This window comes from Microcebus murinus, chromosome 27 (genome assembly GCF_040939455.1).
Source record: "Microcebus murinus isolate Inina chromosome 27, M.murinus_Inina_mat1.0, whole genome shotgun sequence".
Taxonomy (NCBI): Eukaryota; Metazoa; Chordata; class Mammalia; order Primates; family Cheirogaleidae; genus Microcebus; species Microcebus murinus.
Window position 1 is genome coordinate 1,104,578 of NC_134130.1, and position 15,558 is coordinate 1,120,135.

Below are 15,558 nucleotides of genomic sequence, written 5' to 3' on the forward strand. Positions count from 1 at the left end.
AGGTTGCTGTGAGCTATGCTGAATCCACGGCACTCTAGGCTGGACAACAGAGTGAGACTCTGTCTCAAAAAACAAAAAAATAATAATAACTTCTGGGAAATCCTTCCAGGCCCCTCTGGACTTAGAGAAATCCCCTTGCTGAATTCTCCCATAGAGCCTTGTAATTTTCCTTTCTTGCAATTAGCATGCTTGCATTTTCAAGGAATTTTTCCATTTCACCTGAGTTGTTGAATTTACTGGTATAAACTTGTTCGTATTCCCTTATTATCCTTTTAATGTCCATAGGGTCTGTAGTGATGTCCCTTCTTTCATTCCTGACAATGGCAACTTGTGTATTCTCTTTTTTCCTTATTAGTCTTGCTAGGGGTTAATCAGTTTGACTAATCTTTTATTAACCTTTTTGAAGTGGCATCATCATAGCTCACTGCAGCCTCAAACTCCTGGGCTCAAGTGATCCTCCTGCCTCAGCCTCCCAAGTAGCTGGTGTGCACCATGACGCCCAGCTAATTTTAAAATCTTTTTGTAGAGCTGGGGTCTCACTATGTTACTACCCAGGCTGGTCTTAAACTCCTGGCCTCAAGTGATCCTCCAGTCCCTCAGCCTCCCAAAGTGCTGGGACTACAGGCGTGAGCCACCATGCCTGGCCCTGTCATGATTTCTTAAAACAGGTTTCTTCCTCCAGCAGTGCAGGGATGGGGTTTGTGTTGTCACCGTAAGTGTCCCCAGGGCTTGGCACATCATAAAGATTTCTCAATTGTCAGACCTGACAGCCAAAGCACATCCACTCGGACAATTTTTGTGGCTGCTTGCTGGGTGTGTAGGAGACTGGATTAAGAGAGATTCCTGGCTCATTTTTTTGCACCAACTGTTTACTCAGTTTGACCAAGGGCCCAGAATTGTGCCGAGGGCCAGGCGTATGGTGATGAGTACAAACAGCTCACACCCTTGAGCTCAGCGCTCAGGGACAGAGCTGACGAGTGGACGATGAGTCCAGGTGGTGGAGTGCTGTGGCAGCGGCAGTCACCCAGAGGAGCTCTTAAATCCACAGGTTCAGGGAGGGCTTCTGGGAGGAGGCAACATCTGACGCCAGAGATTTAGGGGGAGAGAGAGGAAGGGCATTCTATGTGGAGGGAACAGTATTCACGACGGGCCTTGGATGTATGCAAAGCCTTAATCCCGGTGCTGTTTAACACAGTGCAGGGATCTACAGCCCGGAAGTTTGAATCCACTGGGCCCTTTGCTCAGGAGGGTGGAACCACGCACCTGAGCTGGTCACGTGTCACCCAGATGGTGCCCTCAAGAGTCGTGGGCAGGGTGAAGGGAAACCCACAGGAACACGATCGCCCCTGGGGTCAGGGAGCTGTTACCACCCAGGCCTGACCCTCCTGGGGAGGGAGCAGTGACGGAGACAGCTGTAGCTGCAGGCTTTGGTAGAGAGACGCAGACCGACAGGGCAGAAGCCAGGCGATGGGATCAGCACCTCCACGTCGCCCTCCTGCCCGGCCCTCACATCCCCCGCCAGGGCCAAATTCAACTGGGGGCGAGGGGGAAAGACTACTAGCGGACGCGCTGGGTACAGACTGGCCTCCCAGGGCACGGGCCAGGGCAGGGCGGAGAGTGGGGCTGGTGGCGTGAACAGAGACTGCCCGGCGCACACTGCCGGAATGCACTGCCGCAATCTCAGGGCGCCCGTGAGCTCCCCAGGGATGTGCGGACCCCAGCGGGCTAAGATGCTAGGCTGCCACCACAAAGGCCACAGGGCCCCTCCCTGATGTGGCTTTGTCTGATAGGGTCCTCTCCTTGTTACTTCAAGTCTCATCTCAAATGCCACTTCCTCAGGGAAGACTCCCCTGACTCCACCTAGGCTAAATTAGCCACCCCATTACCATCTACTGCCTATACTGCCTAGCATTCACTGCTTCTTCTTTTTTCTTAGTTTTATTTATTTATTTATTTATTTATTTATTTATTTATTTATTTATTTATTTATTTATTTATTTAGAGACAGTGTCTTGCTCTGTCGCTCAGGATGGACTGTACTGGCACAATCATAGCACACTGTGACCTCAAATTCCTGGGCTTAAGCGATCCTCCTACTTAAGTTTCCCGAGTAGCTGGGACTACAGGTGTGTACCATGACACCCAGTTAACTTTTAATTTTTTTTGTAGAGAAGGGGTCTTGCTATGTTGCTCAGGCTGGTCTCGAGCTCCCGGGCTCAAGAGAGCCTCCCATCTCAGCCTCCCAAGTGCTGGGATTCCAGACATTGGCCAGCACACCCAGCCTAGCATTGACTTCTTGGTGCCTATATAGCTGAAATAATCTTAGTGCTAAACTTGTGTATCCCGTCTTGCTCCTATGCTAGGATATCGGCTCTGTGAGGACACGGACGGCCAGTGTCCGTTGTATTCACACTATCGGATGCTCAGGAAACATCTGCTGAATAATAATTGGGGAGGAGAGTTTTTGTTTTTGTTTGTTTACTCGAGGGACATGAATCACCCATTCGTGAGTCACCAAAGGTGGGCAGGAATGGTGGAATAGGTAGCTCCAATGGCCCGTTCCTTCACCAAAACATAAAAAAAAACAAACAAAAAAACTGTCAGAATCAACTTTATCCAAACTCTGGTGGTGTTTAATAAAAATTATAGGAGGCCATTGTTTTAGACTAAATTTCTACATTAAGCTTCAAAAGACCAGACTAAAAATCAAAATGGAGTCACCCATGCTAAAGTTCCACATCACCAAACTGAAACTGAGCTATTACCCGACCTTCCTGGTTAGCACTGCTGATTCTAGAATCGCAGATAAAGTCAACTGAGGGCTGTAACTAAATCGGTTGTCATTCCGGCCTTTGGTATTGGATAACAAAGGTTTATGCCAATCAAGCAAACACTGAATCAAGAAAAAGGCAACTTGAACATGGCAGGAGGACTTTGTGGTATTTTCACTCGTCCTTGTCCCCATGTCCTTCACTGCACAAGTCTTGAGGACAGCAGCCTGTGTTCTCAGGATGGAGTCCTGGTTCCTGAGGGAACAGAGCGGCCCCCGGTCTCCCACCCAAGTACTCACCAGGCCTGACCCTGCTTAGCTTCTAAGATCTGACAAGATCAAGAGCTTTCCGGGTGATGTCGCCATGGAGGCAGCCTCCATTCTCAAAAGTATAGTCATGTGCTACATAGTGACATTTCAGTCATATGCGAAGACATTGTTTCCATAAGATTATAACACTGTCTTTTCACCGTACCTTCCCTACCTTTAGATACATTTAGATATACAAGTACTTACCATTGTGTTATAACTGCCTACAAAATTCAGTACAGTAACATGCTGTACAACTTTGTAGCCCTAGAAGCAACAGGCTAGCTCATAAAGCTGGGGGTGTGTAGTAAGGTTTGTGGAAGTACAATTTACGATGTTTGCACAAGGAAACTGCCTGGGGATGCATTTCTCAGAAAGTATCATCGTTGTTAAGCTCAGTGGGACTGCACTGTGTTTGTTCTAACATGTCTAGAGGGGTACAGAAGGGTTGACTCAAGTCTTTGTCTTCGCTTAATTCAGAATACATTCCTTGAAAACACTGTCAAGGCAAAGGAAGAACCCACACCCGCCTGGGGTAAAAGATTACAATGCAGGAAAACAATAGACACGACACAGCTTGAGTGGAAAAGTGGTGGTAAATGTTTCTTTGGGTAATAAAGGCATTCCTATATACTGAAGAATTTAGAAAGCAATGTGCAATGCCCAGGGTAGGACGCATGCTCAGAAAAGACCTGGGAAGTCCCTAAGCTGTCACCTCTTGTGCTCAGCCAATCACTAGGCTGAGCACAAGCAGGAAGTGAAGGCTAAGGCAGGGCTGGCTAAGCAATGGAGGACCCCATCATAGATCTGCAAAGACTGGGAGAGGTTTTTAGTTTATTTTTTTCTTTTTTTCCCCTTTGCATAAGGTACGACAAATTCTTACAACCCAACAACAAAAAGATAAACTGTTTTGGAGGTCAAAAGACTTGAACAGATATTTCTCCAAATATGATATACAAATGGCCAAGAGGCACATGGAGGGATGACCAACATCATTAGTAACCAGGGTAATGCAAATCAAAACCACAATGAGATACCACTGCACACCCATTAGGATGTCTATAATAAAAATAAAACAGAAAATCGTAAGTGTTGGTATGTGAAGATATTGGAATCCTCATATATGGTTGGTGAGAATGGAAAATAGTGTAGCCACTGGGGGAAACACGTTGGTAGTCCGTCAAAAAGTTAAACATAGAATTATCATATGACCCAGCAATTCCACTCCTAGACTGAAAGCACTCCAAAAGAACTGAAAGCAGATACTCAAATACACATACACACATGTTCACCCAAAGGTGTAAACAACCTAGATGTCCATCAACAATGAGTGGATACTCTTTGACCCTTGCCTGAAAAAAGAAAAACAAAAAAAACAAAAAAAAACAAAAAACAATGAGTGGAAAGTTTGGGCAACAGTGGCTTCAATAATATTGTGGTTTTAAGATATTGTAGGCCAGGTGTGGTGGCTCAGCCTATAATTCTAGCACTCTGGGAGGCCGAGGTGGGAGGATCATGTGAGGTCAGGAGTTCGAGAACGGCCTGAGCAAGAGTGAGACCCAGTCACTACAAAAAATAGAAAGAAATTAGACAGACAACTAAAAATATATAGAAAGAAATTAGACAGACAACTAAAAATATATAGAAAAAAATTAGCTGGGCATGGTGGTGCATGCCTGTAGTCCCAGCTACTTGGGAGGATGAGGCAGGAGGATCGCTTGAGTCCAGGAATCGGAGGTTGCTGTGAGGTAGGCTGATGCCACAGCACTGTAGCCTGGGCAACAGAGCAAGACTCTGTCTCAAAAAGAACATCAACAACAAAAATGGATAAAGAAACTGTGGTATATCTATGCAATGGAATACTACTCAGGCATTAAAAAGGAATTGAATACTAAAATGTGATAGATGGAGGAACCTCAGAAACATGGTAAGTGAAAGAAGTTAGGTGTAAACAGTCACACATCGTATGATTCCACTCCTATGAAATATCCATACTGTGTAAATCTACAGAGGGAGAAAGCAGATTGCTTGTTGCCAGAAGGTGAGGTGAGGGGAAAATGGGGAATAGCAGCTTAATGGGTACAGGGATTCTTTTCGGGCTGATGAAAATGTTTTGGAACTAGATAGAAGCAGCGATTTGCACAACATTGTGAATGTACTGAATGTCACTGAATTTTAAAATGGCTAATCTTATGCGATGTGAAATTTTATCACATTTAAAAAAATCCATTTTAAAAAAGGGAATCACCCATTCTCCATTACTACTTCGAAATATCCAAGCAATGAGTCTCATGGTAGAAAAACTTGGAGTGAAGCTGACATTACAGAGGGGGTGCTACCTCCCTACGTTCTCCAAATGCAGGAGAGGGCTGACAACCACCAGCTGCATGTGAGGAGTAACTATCACGACCTGCCAACCTATCCCGGGTCCAGCTTTGAAGACTAAAGACGTTTTTAAAAAAACGTTTGGATGGGGTCACCAAGTAGAGTCCATTTGTCCAGTGACTTTTGCTTATCTGCCTGCTTCCCGGAGGAAGGTGGCCGCCACATCCTTTCAACCCGACTGAGGGACCAGGTCAAGCCACAGGCTGCCCCATGGTGGGCAAAGAACCGGGAACCAAGTGACATCATTATTTACTGAGGGCGGCGATGTGCCAAGCCCTGCCGTGTGACACAAGCATTCGACAAGCATCATCTCGCTTAGTCCTCACAGCAGCCCAACGGGGTAGGCTTATTATCATCCCCACTTTGTGGAAGAGGAAACTGAGGCTCAGCGGGGCGGCTGCCTCAGATAAAGGGTGGGGCTGCGGCTCTCAGGCCCACACTCCGGTCACCTCTTCTCACCTGGGCTGTCGTTCTTCCTCACCCAAGGCCACCTTAATGACGCTGTTTACCTGCAGGCCCTCGAGTTTGAGACCTTGGGGATGCAGGGTGGGACGAAGCCCCTCTACGGACTCTACGCAAGGAGAGCTGAGCGCTCAACATGGGCCAGGCTTCGTCCCAATTCTCACGGCCGCCCTACAGGGTGGTCGTTCCATCACCCTCAACTTACAGGCGAGGAAACTGATAAAAGTGAAGGTTCTACGGCCCAAAGCAAATGAGGGGGGGGGCCAACGTCGTATCTGGGGCCACGCTCGGATACCACCTACAACACACTCCTCCAATTATGTCCACACGCCCCAGCTGAGGGATTTTTATAGGCGAGCCCTACGGATCGTGCGCAGGGCCATGCCCAGCAGTTATTTTGGGATCGCCCCACCCAGCCTGGACAAGCCATCCGGCATCGCGCGCGGAGTACTCTGGGAAAACCGCAGGGAGGTGCCCTGGAAGGACCCGGTCGCCTCCACTGTAGTTGTCTTAGCTTTTGCCTGCGAAAGATGCGCCACCATGGCACTTATTTTTGTCACTTTTCCCGACAAGTGGTTAAGAGTAGAGCTGGAGGATTTCAGAAAAAGCCTTTAGCCGGTTGAGTGTTTTTAGGCGCATTAGGCATTCATTCGGGCAGTTTGTCTCCCAGGGGGTCCTTCACTCCTGGATCCTCTATGGACAGAAGAGGCTGCCAATGAGATACGTCGAGTAGCAGAAGGGGCAGGGCCAGCCCTTAAAGGAGCCGCGACCCGTGAGCAGACCAGAGGGTGACCCGGATGATGGCGGCCGGCGCGGCCCTAGCCCTGGCCCTGTGGCTACTACTGCCTCCAGTGGAGGTGGCAGGGGCTGGACCTCCGCCGATCCAGGACGGCGAGTTCACCTTCCTGTTGCCTGCGGGGAGGAAGCAGTGTTTCTACCAGTCCGCGCCGGCCAACGCAAGCCTTGAGACCGAGTACCAGGTACACGGTCCCGGGCTGCAGAGCTGGCGGAGTCAGGGAGGGGGCGTGGCTAGGCAGCCGAGGTGAGGCGTGTCTTAGAGGGAAGGGGCGGAGCCTGTGCGTGAGAGCTCGGGGGCGGAGCGAAGGAGAGCGAGAGGGAATGGATAGGGATGGCGCGCGGGAGATGAATGGGTGTAATGAAGGAGGCGGGGCTAGCATGAGAGCCGGAGCGAGCGGGGCCAATGGGAAGTAGAGGGAGCCTCTCAGATGACAGAACTCTCGCTGGTGGGCGTGGCTAGTGGGCTGATAGGGAGGCTACCAAGGCGTGGCCAACAAGGACAGGGCCCTATCGCCTTTGGAGGCGGGGCTAAGTGAGGGGGCGTGGCACACAAGCGTCCATCAAGGACTTTTGATTGGGGGCGTGGCCAGATGAAAGTACTGACCCGGAATCTGCTGTATTAATGAAGGCGGAGGCAAGAGTTGTGGCCAGAGGGATTGGTGGGGTCGCGACCAGGCTGTAGGTGTGTCTGTGCTCACATCTGCCCTTGGTGGTCGGCACGGGTGTGTGGTTGGTCTAGCCCTGGTTGCCTTGGGCAGGCGCCCTTGGCCTCCTGCTAACAGTCCACCCGCTCTTACCTGCTCCCCAGGTGATTGGAGGTGCTGGGCTGGACGTGGACTTCACGCTGGAGAGCCCTCAGGGTGTGCTGTTGGTCAGCGATTCCCGCAAGGCTGATGGGGTGCACACGTGAGTTAAGTCCTGCTGCCTGCCTGGGTTCGGTTACAGCCCTGGCCCTCCCTCCCCTGCAGCCTCAGGTTACCGCCCTGCCTGCCCCACAGAGTCCGACCGGCTGGCCACTCAGTGTCATGACTGTGTGTCTGTGTGTCTGTCTGCCCAGGGTGGAGCCCACGGAGGCCGGAGACTACAAGCTGTGTTTTGACAACTCCTTCAGCACAATCTCTGAGAAGCTGGTGTTCTTCGAACTCATCTTTGACAGCTTGCAAGATGATGAGGAGGTCGAGGGCTGGGCAGAGGCTGTGGAGCCAGAGGAAATGCTGGATGTCAAAATGGAGGACATTAAGGTGCGCCCAGGCTGAGATGGGGCCACTCCTCCCAGATCTCCGGCATTGGGCAGTAGGGTGCCCCTGCCCTCTCTGCAGCTGGAGTCCCCTCTTTGGCCTGACCCAGCCTCCCCTACATTGTGGTGCCCCAAACTTAATTATAATAACCGTAGCAGCTCCATTAAGTAGCTCATTTCTAAGTGTAAACCCTATTTTAAGGGCTGAAATAACTCATATCTCATACCACAAATCTCCATAACCACCCCATGAAGTACCTCCTGTGCTCTAATTATCCCCATTTTACAGTTGGGGAAACTGAGGCAAAGGTAGCTAAGCAACCCAAGTCCACACAGCTAGCAACTGGCAGAGCAGTATCTAAATCCAGGTAGTCTGGCTTCAGCAACTATGCTCTTAATCATGAGTAAACATGTTCTGTACATTTATTTAGGCATTCAATTTTCACATCCATTTTGAGTTTTATAGAAAAGGAATCTGAGGCCCAGAGAGGTTAATTGACTTGCTCACGGTCACACAGCCAGAGAGTGGAAGAGCGAGGATTCAGACTTAGGCAGCCGTGTTCTCAGCTGTTTCCCCCCAGCCCAACACGGTCTTCCCTTCCCTTCCCCTGCTGTTACTGGTCTCTCTGCAAAGGGCAGAAGTCTGACCCTGCTCCTTCCTCTGCCCTGCAGGAGTCCATCGAGACCATGAGGACGCGGCTGGAGCGCAGCATCCAGATGTTGACACTGCTGCGGGCCTTCGAGGCGCGGGACCGCAACCTGCAGGAGGGCAACCTGGAACGGGTCAACTTCTGGTCGGCCGTCAACGTGGCTGTCCTGCTACTGGTGGCCGTGCTGCAGGTCTGCACGGTCAAGCGCTTCTTCCAGGACAAGCGCCCCGTGCCCACGTAGCCCCTGCCCCGGAAGGAAGAAGGGGAAAAAGGAGGGACAGTGGGGCATGTGCTTGTGGACTTGGGGGTCTCCCTCCCCAACTTAGTTTCCTGCGAGGGGAGGCCTGAGATGAAGCCTGGTGCATCTGAGCAGGCAGGCGACACGCTGGCTTGCGGGCCGTGGTCCTCTGGGAGGGGCGGCTCAGCGGCTGCCTCTACTTTCCTGGAAGTCGTGCTGGGGGACACTGCAGCGTTGCAGCGCGACCATTGGATTTTCTGGTCTGCGCCCCCGACTGTAAACGTGCCTTAGCCCAAGTCTTCCAGCCTGCATCAGTGCTGTCGCTGCCGGTGTGGGCCGGGCCGGGAAGCAAACCCTGCTCTTCCCTGCCTGGGCCCCCGAGCCAGGTCGTGCTGGGAGGGGGCTGCTGCTGCTTCCAGGGGCCGGGAAGGAAACATGGCTGCGGAGCTGTTGCCAGGATAGTCGCTTTATTCCACAGGAAGGGGCCCTGGCCCCTTGGCCCAGCGGGGGCCAGCTGGCTGTGAGGTCTGGTAACAGAACTCCAGGAGGGGGGCCTGCAAGACCCTCCGCCCCTCCCCTTCTCCCTGCAGGGGCCCCAGACAGGGCTGAGAGGTGGCCTGGCCAAAGCCCCGAGCTGGAGCCTCAGAGAACAAAGGGCTGTCTGGCCTGGGCACCGGAGTCAATAAATTATGGACAGAAAAATCACAGAGCCTGGTGATTGGGGGCTTGGGGACACGAGCTGGGACCGACCTGCCCCCACCACAGGGGCAGTCAGGCGGGCAGGGGTGGGGGTGGGGTCTCCCACGAAGCTCAGAAGAAAGGTCGTGCGGGAGCCGATGGAGGTGGTCGCCTGGGCACAAGAGAAAAATCAAAGAGCAAAGTTTAACTGTGTCCCCAGCTGCGCCACAAGGCCTGGGCCCCCGAAAGAGGGCAAGAGAAGGGGGACCCCTGCATGTCGGGCAGCAGCCAGGCCTCTGTGAGTGGGGTGGTGGGGTGGGGGAGCGGGGAATGTCTACCGCACAGTTTCCTGCAGCGGAAGTGACACCGCCCCTGTCGCTGGAGCAGAGGCCCCAGCAGGAAGGAGCGGGAGGCCAGCGAGGGCAGGTAGGCGCTCGCTCAGCCTGGACACCAACACAAAAGGCCCACACAGCAGCCACCAGAAGCGTCTTCCCTTTATTTTAGTTTATTAATAGGATACAGAGTGCAGGCACTTACAGCGGTCAAACCGAGCGAGGAGAGCGAGTTCTGCTCAGAGAGAGGCCGCCCGGGGCCCACCCCGTAGGGGAGGCCTGGGTGGGGTTGAGAGGCCCCCAAAGCGCCCCCAGCCCACGCAGCCCCGAGCCCAAGCCACCCTGGGTGCCCCAGGAGGAGGAGAGGGCCGAGAGCAGAGACGGCGAGGCTGGCCCGGGCCGGGAGTTCCGGGCGTGGCGAAGGCACCTGCGGCAGCCGGGGCCGGCGGGCTCAGGCTGTGTGGTTAATATGGCCAAGAAAGGACTATGTACAACTCGGGCCTGGTGGGCGGCAGCGCTGCACCCCCGGGCCTGGCTGGCCGCTGGGAGCTCCCACTAGTGAGAGGGGGACATCGCCCTGCGCCCCGCCAAGGCCTGGGGGCGACAGGCAGCTGCGGCACCCCGGCTTCCGGAAGGCCTGTCCACGTGGGCTTTCCCGGCCAGAGAAGGCCCTGGCAGGGGCTCCCACCCTAGCCCAGACCCCTCAAGTCAAGGAGGAGCCCAGGCAGCAGGTGCCCCCTCCGCGACCCTGAGACCCCATCCCCCAAAGTGCAACACCCCTGTGCCCCCACTGGGGGCTCCAGGGCCCCTTCTCTCATGCGGTGTCCAGCTGGGGACGGGCCGGGTGAAGGGAGAGGCAGGGGCTGCCCACGGGGAGCCTGGTCCCGGCCTAGGGGTGGCGGAAGGGCCCAGACCACCGAAGCTCCTGCACCGAGGGTGCGCAAGGCCCCCAGAACGCGCCCCCCGCGCGGCCTAGTCGAGCAGGGATGGCTCGGCCGGGCGGATAATGGTGGGCCGGCTGGGCGCAGCGGGGGGTCTTCTGCTGCAAAGAGAATAGAGACAGACGGGAGGGGAGACCGCAGTGAGGCCACAGCAGGACAGGACGGAGGACAAGACGTAGGGGCAGGACAAGGACCCGGCACCCGCCGCCACCCCCGCCCCAGGGTGCTCCCAGTGCTGGATGCTTTGCAGGCCACCAGGGTGCCAGGAAGGAGTTTGCCAAATGTCACTCTCCTGCCGTGTGACCCTGGGCCAGTCCCCTGCCCTCCCTGGACTTCGGCTTCCCCACAGAACTGAGAGTAGAGCTGCCAGCAGGGTGGGCTGAGGAGGGCAGAGGTGGGAAAAGAGGGCAGGTGGTGGGGCAGGTGCTCAGCATAAGGGGTACCCAGTTGCATGGTGATCCACCCACGTAGGCAGAGGACAAGCCCTGGAGTCACCCGGACTCTACCACTCTGTGGCTTTGGGCAGGCAACTTGGCCTCTCTGGGCCTCAGTTTCCCCACTAGCAAAATGGGGATGAGGATGGTGCCCCCACTTCCCTGCTGGGCACGTGAGCCCATCAGGAGGGCGTCCAGTTAGAGCAGAACCCCGGGCGCAGGGGGTCGGCCTTACCTGGGCACTCCGGGGGGGATCCCGGGGGGGATCCGCGCTGGCCGAGACGGGATCTGAGGCGGGGCCGAGAAGGGGTCGTTGTTGGCAAACACACTCTGGGGTCCAGGCCGGGAAGGGATGGGGGGCGCCGAGAAGGAGGCTGCTGGCCCCACCGGCACGGGAATCAGAGGGGGCCCTGGTGTGGGGCCCCGCACTGCTGGGGGCCGGCCCGGGGGGTGCACGCTGGACACGGGCCGGCGCTGTGGAGTGGGGCTGTGGGGGAAGAGAGGGCGTGAGCCGGGAGGGACGGGGTGCAGTGAGATCCTCGCACCCACAACCTTAGCCCCGGCCCTGGCCCCAGCCTGCCTGCCCGCGCCATCAGCCCCCAAGGGGTCCCGCTGTCCTATGCCCATACCCCCCAAGCCCCACTGCCTCTGATCTACTGTCACAACTGAAGACCCTTCGAGAGCCCAGCCCTGTCCTCCAAATCAAGCCGCAATGCCTGCAGGGGGCCCTGGGACCCACATGCCCTGGCCCAGCACCTGCTGCTCCCCAGGCCTGGGTGCTGTGCCCTCTCCCTAGGGGACTCCATGGCTCCCTGAGGTCTCGTGGGCAGCACCCTCTGGGCAGGGAGTCGTGTGGCTTCCTCCCCTAGGGCTCAGACTGGGGCCTGCCTGCGTCTCTGGTCTTGTCAGACCTCAGGGGGCAGCAGCTCCCGCTGAGGCCAGGTCTGGGTGCTGCACCATCACCACTTAGTCCCCCTCACCCTGCCCGCCCTTGGGTTGTGCCCTGTTTCCTGCCAGGACCCTGACCGACAGGCGGAGGGAGCTGGCAGCCTGCAGGCAGCAGGCCCTGTGGCAGGTGGGTGACCGAGTGTCGCAGACCTGTGGCTGCTGGTGTTCTGCAGCCAGGTGTCATCGACGGGCGGAGGCACAGGCGTGGACACGGTGCTGGTGCTGATGTCTCCGATGATGTTGAGCGCCTCCTTGAGCGCGTGGTACATGCGCAGCATGTCGTCCCGCCGCTGGGCCTGGTCGGCAGACTCCTCCATGAGGCTGCTCTGGTCCGCCGAGGAGTACAGGTAGGCCAGCAGCTCGTGGTGAATGAAGGCCTTCGTCTGCGGGGAGCGTCGGAGACGTCAGGCCTTCCTCCCACCACGCCAACCAAGAGCTCAGCAGGCCGTTGCAACTGGATGGAAAAGCGTCCAGCGCACACGCGGGGCCTCCTTTGTACTTTACTATACCCTAGAGTGCGCAGTACGCACACAGCGCAGGTGGCTCGGCCACCCAGTGGTCTTCTGAGGCCCTCGGAGGTGCTTTTAGATGTCCTCCCACTCATCTTATCCCATCTCATTAGATTCTTGTTAAGCTTATTCTTAGTATCTTATCTCTTTCATTGCTCTCTTTTCTCCTAGTATATTTTCTATCCAGCTTTTGTTCAAACACTACTAGTTTCTGCTCATCAATTTTATACTTTGTCCCTTTTTGGATCCTCCTCTGGGACAGAGAAGTGTTTCAGGTACATTTCTTGGGGTTTCGAGGTACACAAGCTCGTGTGTACATGAGCTTCTACAAATAGGAATCATCTTTCTTGTTCTTTTTCAATGTTCATGCTGCTAAAATTATTTTTCTTGTCTAACTGCATTGGCCAGTAACATTGAAAGAGTTCAATAAAAGTGGAAATGACTGACTTCTTGATTTTAAAGAGGATGCTTCCATTGCTTCTTTTTGAGACAGAGTCTCGCTTTGTTGCCCAGGCTAGAGTGAGTGCTGTGGTGTCAGCCTCGCTCACAGCAACCTCAAATTCCCGGGCTTAAGCGCTCCTACTGCCTCAGCCATCCGAGTAGCTGGGACTACAGGCATGCGCCACCATGCCCGGCTAATTTTTTCCATATATATATTAGTTGGCCAATTAATTTCTTTCTATTTATAGTAGAGACGGAGTCTCGCTCTTGCTCAGGCTGGTTTCGAACTCCTGACCTTGAGCAATCCACCTGCCTCAGCCTCCCAGAGTGCTAGGATTACAGGCATGAGCCACTGCGCCTGGCCAATTTCTATTTTTAATAGAGATGGGGTCTCACTCTTGCTCAGGCTGGTTTCGAACTCCTGACCTTGAGCGATCCGCCCGCCTTGGCCTCCCAAAGTGCTAGGATTACAGGCTGAGCCACCACGCCCGGCCGTCATTTCTTTTTTAAAATAATGGACTATTAAGTGTACATTATTATTAATAAATGGATAGTTAATTCCAATCTGCGGTTATTATAGAACATTGTTGAAAAGAATAACCACGTACAAGTTCATTCTGCAGGTGGGGAAGTATCTGTTGGAGGAATTCCTCAAGGTCAAGTTGCTGGGGCAAAGCACATGTACGCATTTTAAATGTCATAGCCGCAGAGCCATAAATCACCAGTCCCATGTGTAGGTGACGAAAAGCACCAGGACACCCACAAAACTGTGAACACTAATCACCAACGAGGCAAACACGGCCTGCAGGTTTCTGTCTTTGACAATCCCAACACGCACCGCGCTACACTGCGGGCCTCACGTGAAAATCCCCCGACCCCTCCAGGAAGCTGAGCTACCTTTCACTCGAGTGGAGCCCAAAGCTCTGAGGCTCACGGGAACGTGGGGACAGGCAGGGGACCCCCAGGGGAGAGGGTGGACCGTGGCCCTGCCCATCCGGAGGCTGTGGCTGCCCAGCACAAGGCCACGGTCAGGACCCGACGGAGCCTGACCGCGGCTGTCACACTCACGTTGTTGATCATGAGGTGCATGATGGTCTTTGGCATGAGGTCGCGGATGGACTTGTTGATGATGGCCACGTACGAGTCCACCAGGTTGCGGATGGTCTCCACCTGCCGCTCCAGCTGCGGGTCCATGGAGAAGGTGTTCTCCTGGGCCCCGTCCTCGTTCTCTGCCTGCAAACGAGGGAGACGGTGGTGGTGAGGGGGGACTGCGCCTGAGGCAGTCTGGGAGCTTCCTGCTTGCCCCACCGACATCCGACCCTTTTTGAGGCTGGCCCCTGGCAGCCCTGTTGGCACCATGTGGTCCTGCCCGATTCTGGCCAGAGCTGCCCAGACTTGGGGCGACCAGGTTGGATCCCATCTCTCGGGGACTGGAACAACATGCTAGTTTGTTGGGGGCCGAGGGCAGCCATGTTCACTCTACATCAAGGACGGGAGGAGAAAAGAGACAGCAAAGCTGACGGAATCCCGGTCCCTGTGGGTCCCTGTCCTAGGCTTCAGCTAGAGAACTTTCTGGGCCCTGAAGAAAAACTGTCCCCCCTTTTTGCTTTTTACACTCAAGTGGCTGTTGGCCAAGTGCCTTCAGAGAGTCCTGGCAAATGCGGCCTGGACGTGACCCCGCCACGTGGGACATCGTGCCTTCCCCTCCCAGGCGGGGTCTGCTCAGCCCTAGGTGTGCCGGCCGGGCAGGGGCTCCTCACCTGGTCCTTCTCGGGGTACACCCCGGCTCGGAGGAAGGAGGCCTTCCAGCTGTCCACGTCCTCCTGGGAGTCACAGGCCAGCTCGATCTGCCGCAGGTCCTTGTAGACATTCCTGCGGCGGGAGGGAGGGGCGCACACTTGACCCTGACGGCCAGGGGATGGACCAGGGACTCAATCTCGACACACGCACTCATAACCGGAGGTGCCAGGGTGTCCCAGCACCTTCACCGGGCCGTGCAGAGGGGTCGCCGTGAGTTATGCCACCCACAGCAGCGGCACAGGGCCGAGCTCGGGGCCGGAGCTCAGAAGAGTCGGCATGCAGGGGAGTCTGTGCCCTCAGGGGACGCCTGTCCTTGCCTGGAACTGCCCATTCTGTCCTTCCTGTGGGAAGGTGGGCCAACGGCTGCCACCGAGCCCCCCGTGATAAGCACATGTCCCACGACATCCACCCCTGGCTGGGGAGCTCCGATCCAGGCATTTTCAGAGAGGCCGAGAGCGGTGTGGCCACCACAACTGTCTGCCATGGTGGAAACCGGCTCTACCTGTGTTGTCTGATGTGACAGCCCCAAGCCACAGGTGGCTTCTGAGCGCTAGGAACGGGGCCAGGGAGACGGAGGTGAATTGTAAATTTTATTTCATTTCAATTAATTTACACTAAATAGCCTG

The 15,558-nt window shown here is 55.0% G+C and overlaps 2 protein-coding genes across 12 annotated transcripts in view; one reads left to right on the forward strand and one right to left on the reverse strand.

Moving 5' to 3' along the window:
- The first annotated feature begins 6,672 nt into the window (after positions 1–6,672).
- Positions 6,673–9,554, forward strand: TMED1 (transmembrane p24 trafficking protein 1). The gene is made up of 4 exons (XM_012790632.3): positions 6,673–6,906; positions 7,533–7,630; positions 7,782–7,965; positions 8,634–9,554. Exons 1-4 carry the CDS (start codon positions 6,724–6,726, stop codon positions 8,850–8,852), a joined length of 684 nt encoding a protein of 227 aa, XP_012646086.1. The 5' UTR covers positions 6,673–6,723; the 3' UTR covers positions 8,853–9,554.
- The window catches only part of DNM2 (dynamin 2), a 78,391-nt gene continuing 71,192 nt past the window's right edge, over positions 8,360–15,558 (reverse strand). For 5 of the 11 annotated variants that reach the window (XM_012790625.2, XM_012790620.2, XM_012790626.2 and 2 more), the window contains 5 exons: positions 14,893–15,004; positions 14,201–14,365; positions 12,333–12,565; positions 11,470–11,721; positions 10,010–10,901 (listed from right to left, as the gene is read on the reverse strand). In XM_012790625.2, coding sequence (XP_012646079.1) covers positions 10,832–10,901; positions 11,470–11,721; positions 12,333–12,565; positions 14,201–14,365; positions 14,893–15,004 — 832 coding nt within the window. In that variant the 3' untranslated portion in view covers positions 10,010–10,831. Of the gene's footprint in view, positions 9,700–10,009; positions 10,902–11,469; positions 11,722–12,332; positions 12,566–14,200; positions 14,366–14,892; positions 15,005–15,558 lie in introns of those variants that run through there. The other 6 variants (XM_012790624.2, XM_012790627.2, XM_012790623.2 and 3 more) reach the window with 2 other exon arrangements.

Bases quoted from the DNA above. Each gene is read 5' to 3' on its own strand.
- TMED1 (XM_012790632.3), top strand. From the start codon at position 6,724: ATGATGGCGGCCGGCGCGGCCCTAGCCCTGGCCCTGTGGCTACTACTG. The intron at 6,907-7,532 runs GTACACGGTCCC...CCTGCTCCCCAG, and splicing joins GCCTTGAGACCGAGTACCAG to GTGATTGGAGGTGCTGGGCT. The intron at 7,631-7,781 runs GTGAGTTAAGTC...CTGTCTGCCCAG, and splicing joins AAGGCTGATGGGGTGCACAC to GGTGGAGCCCACGGAGGCCG.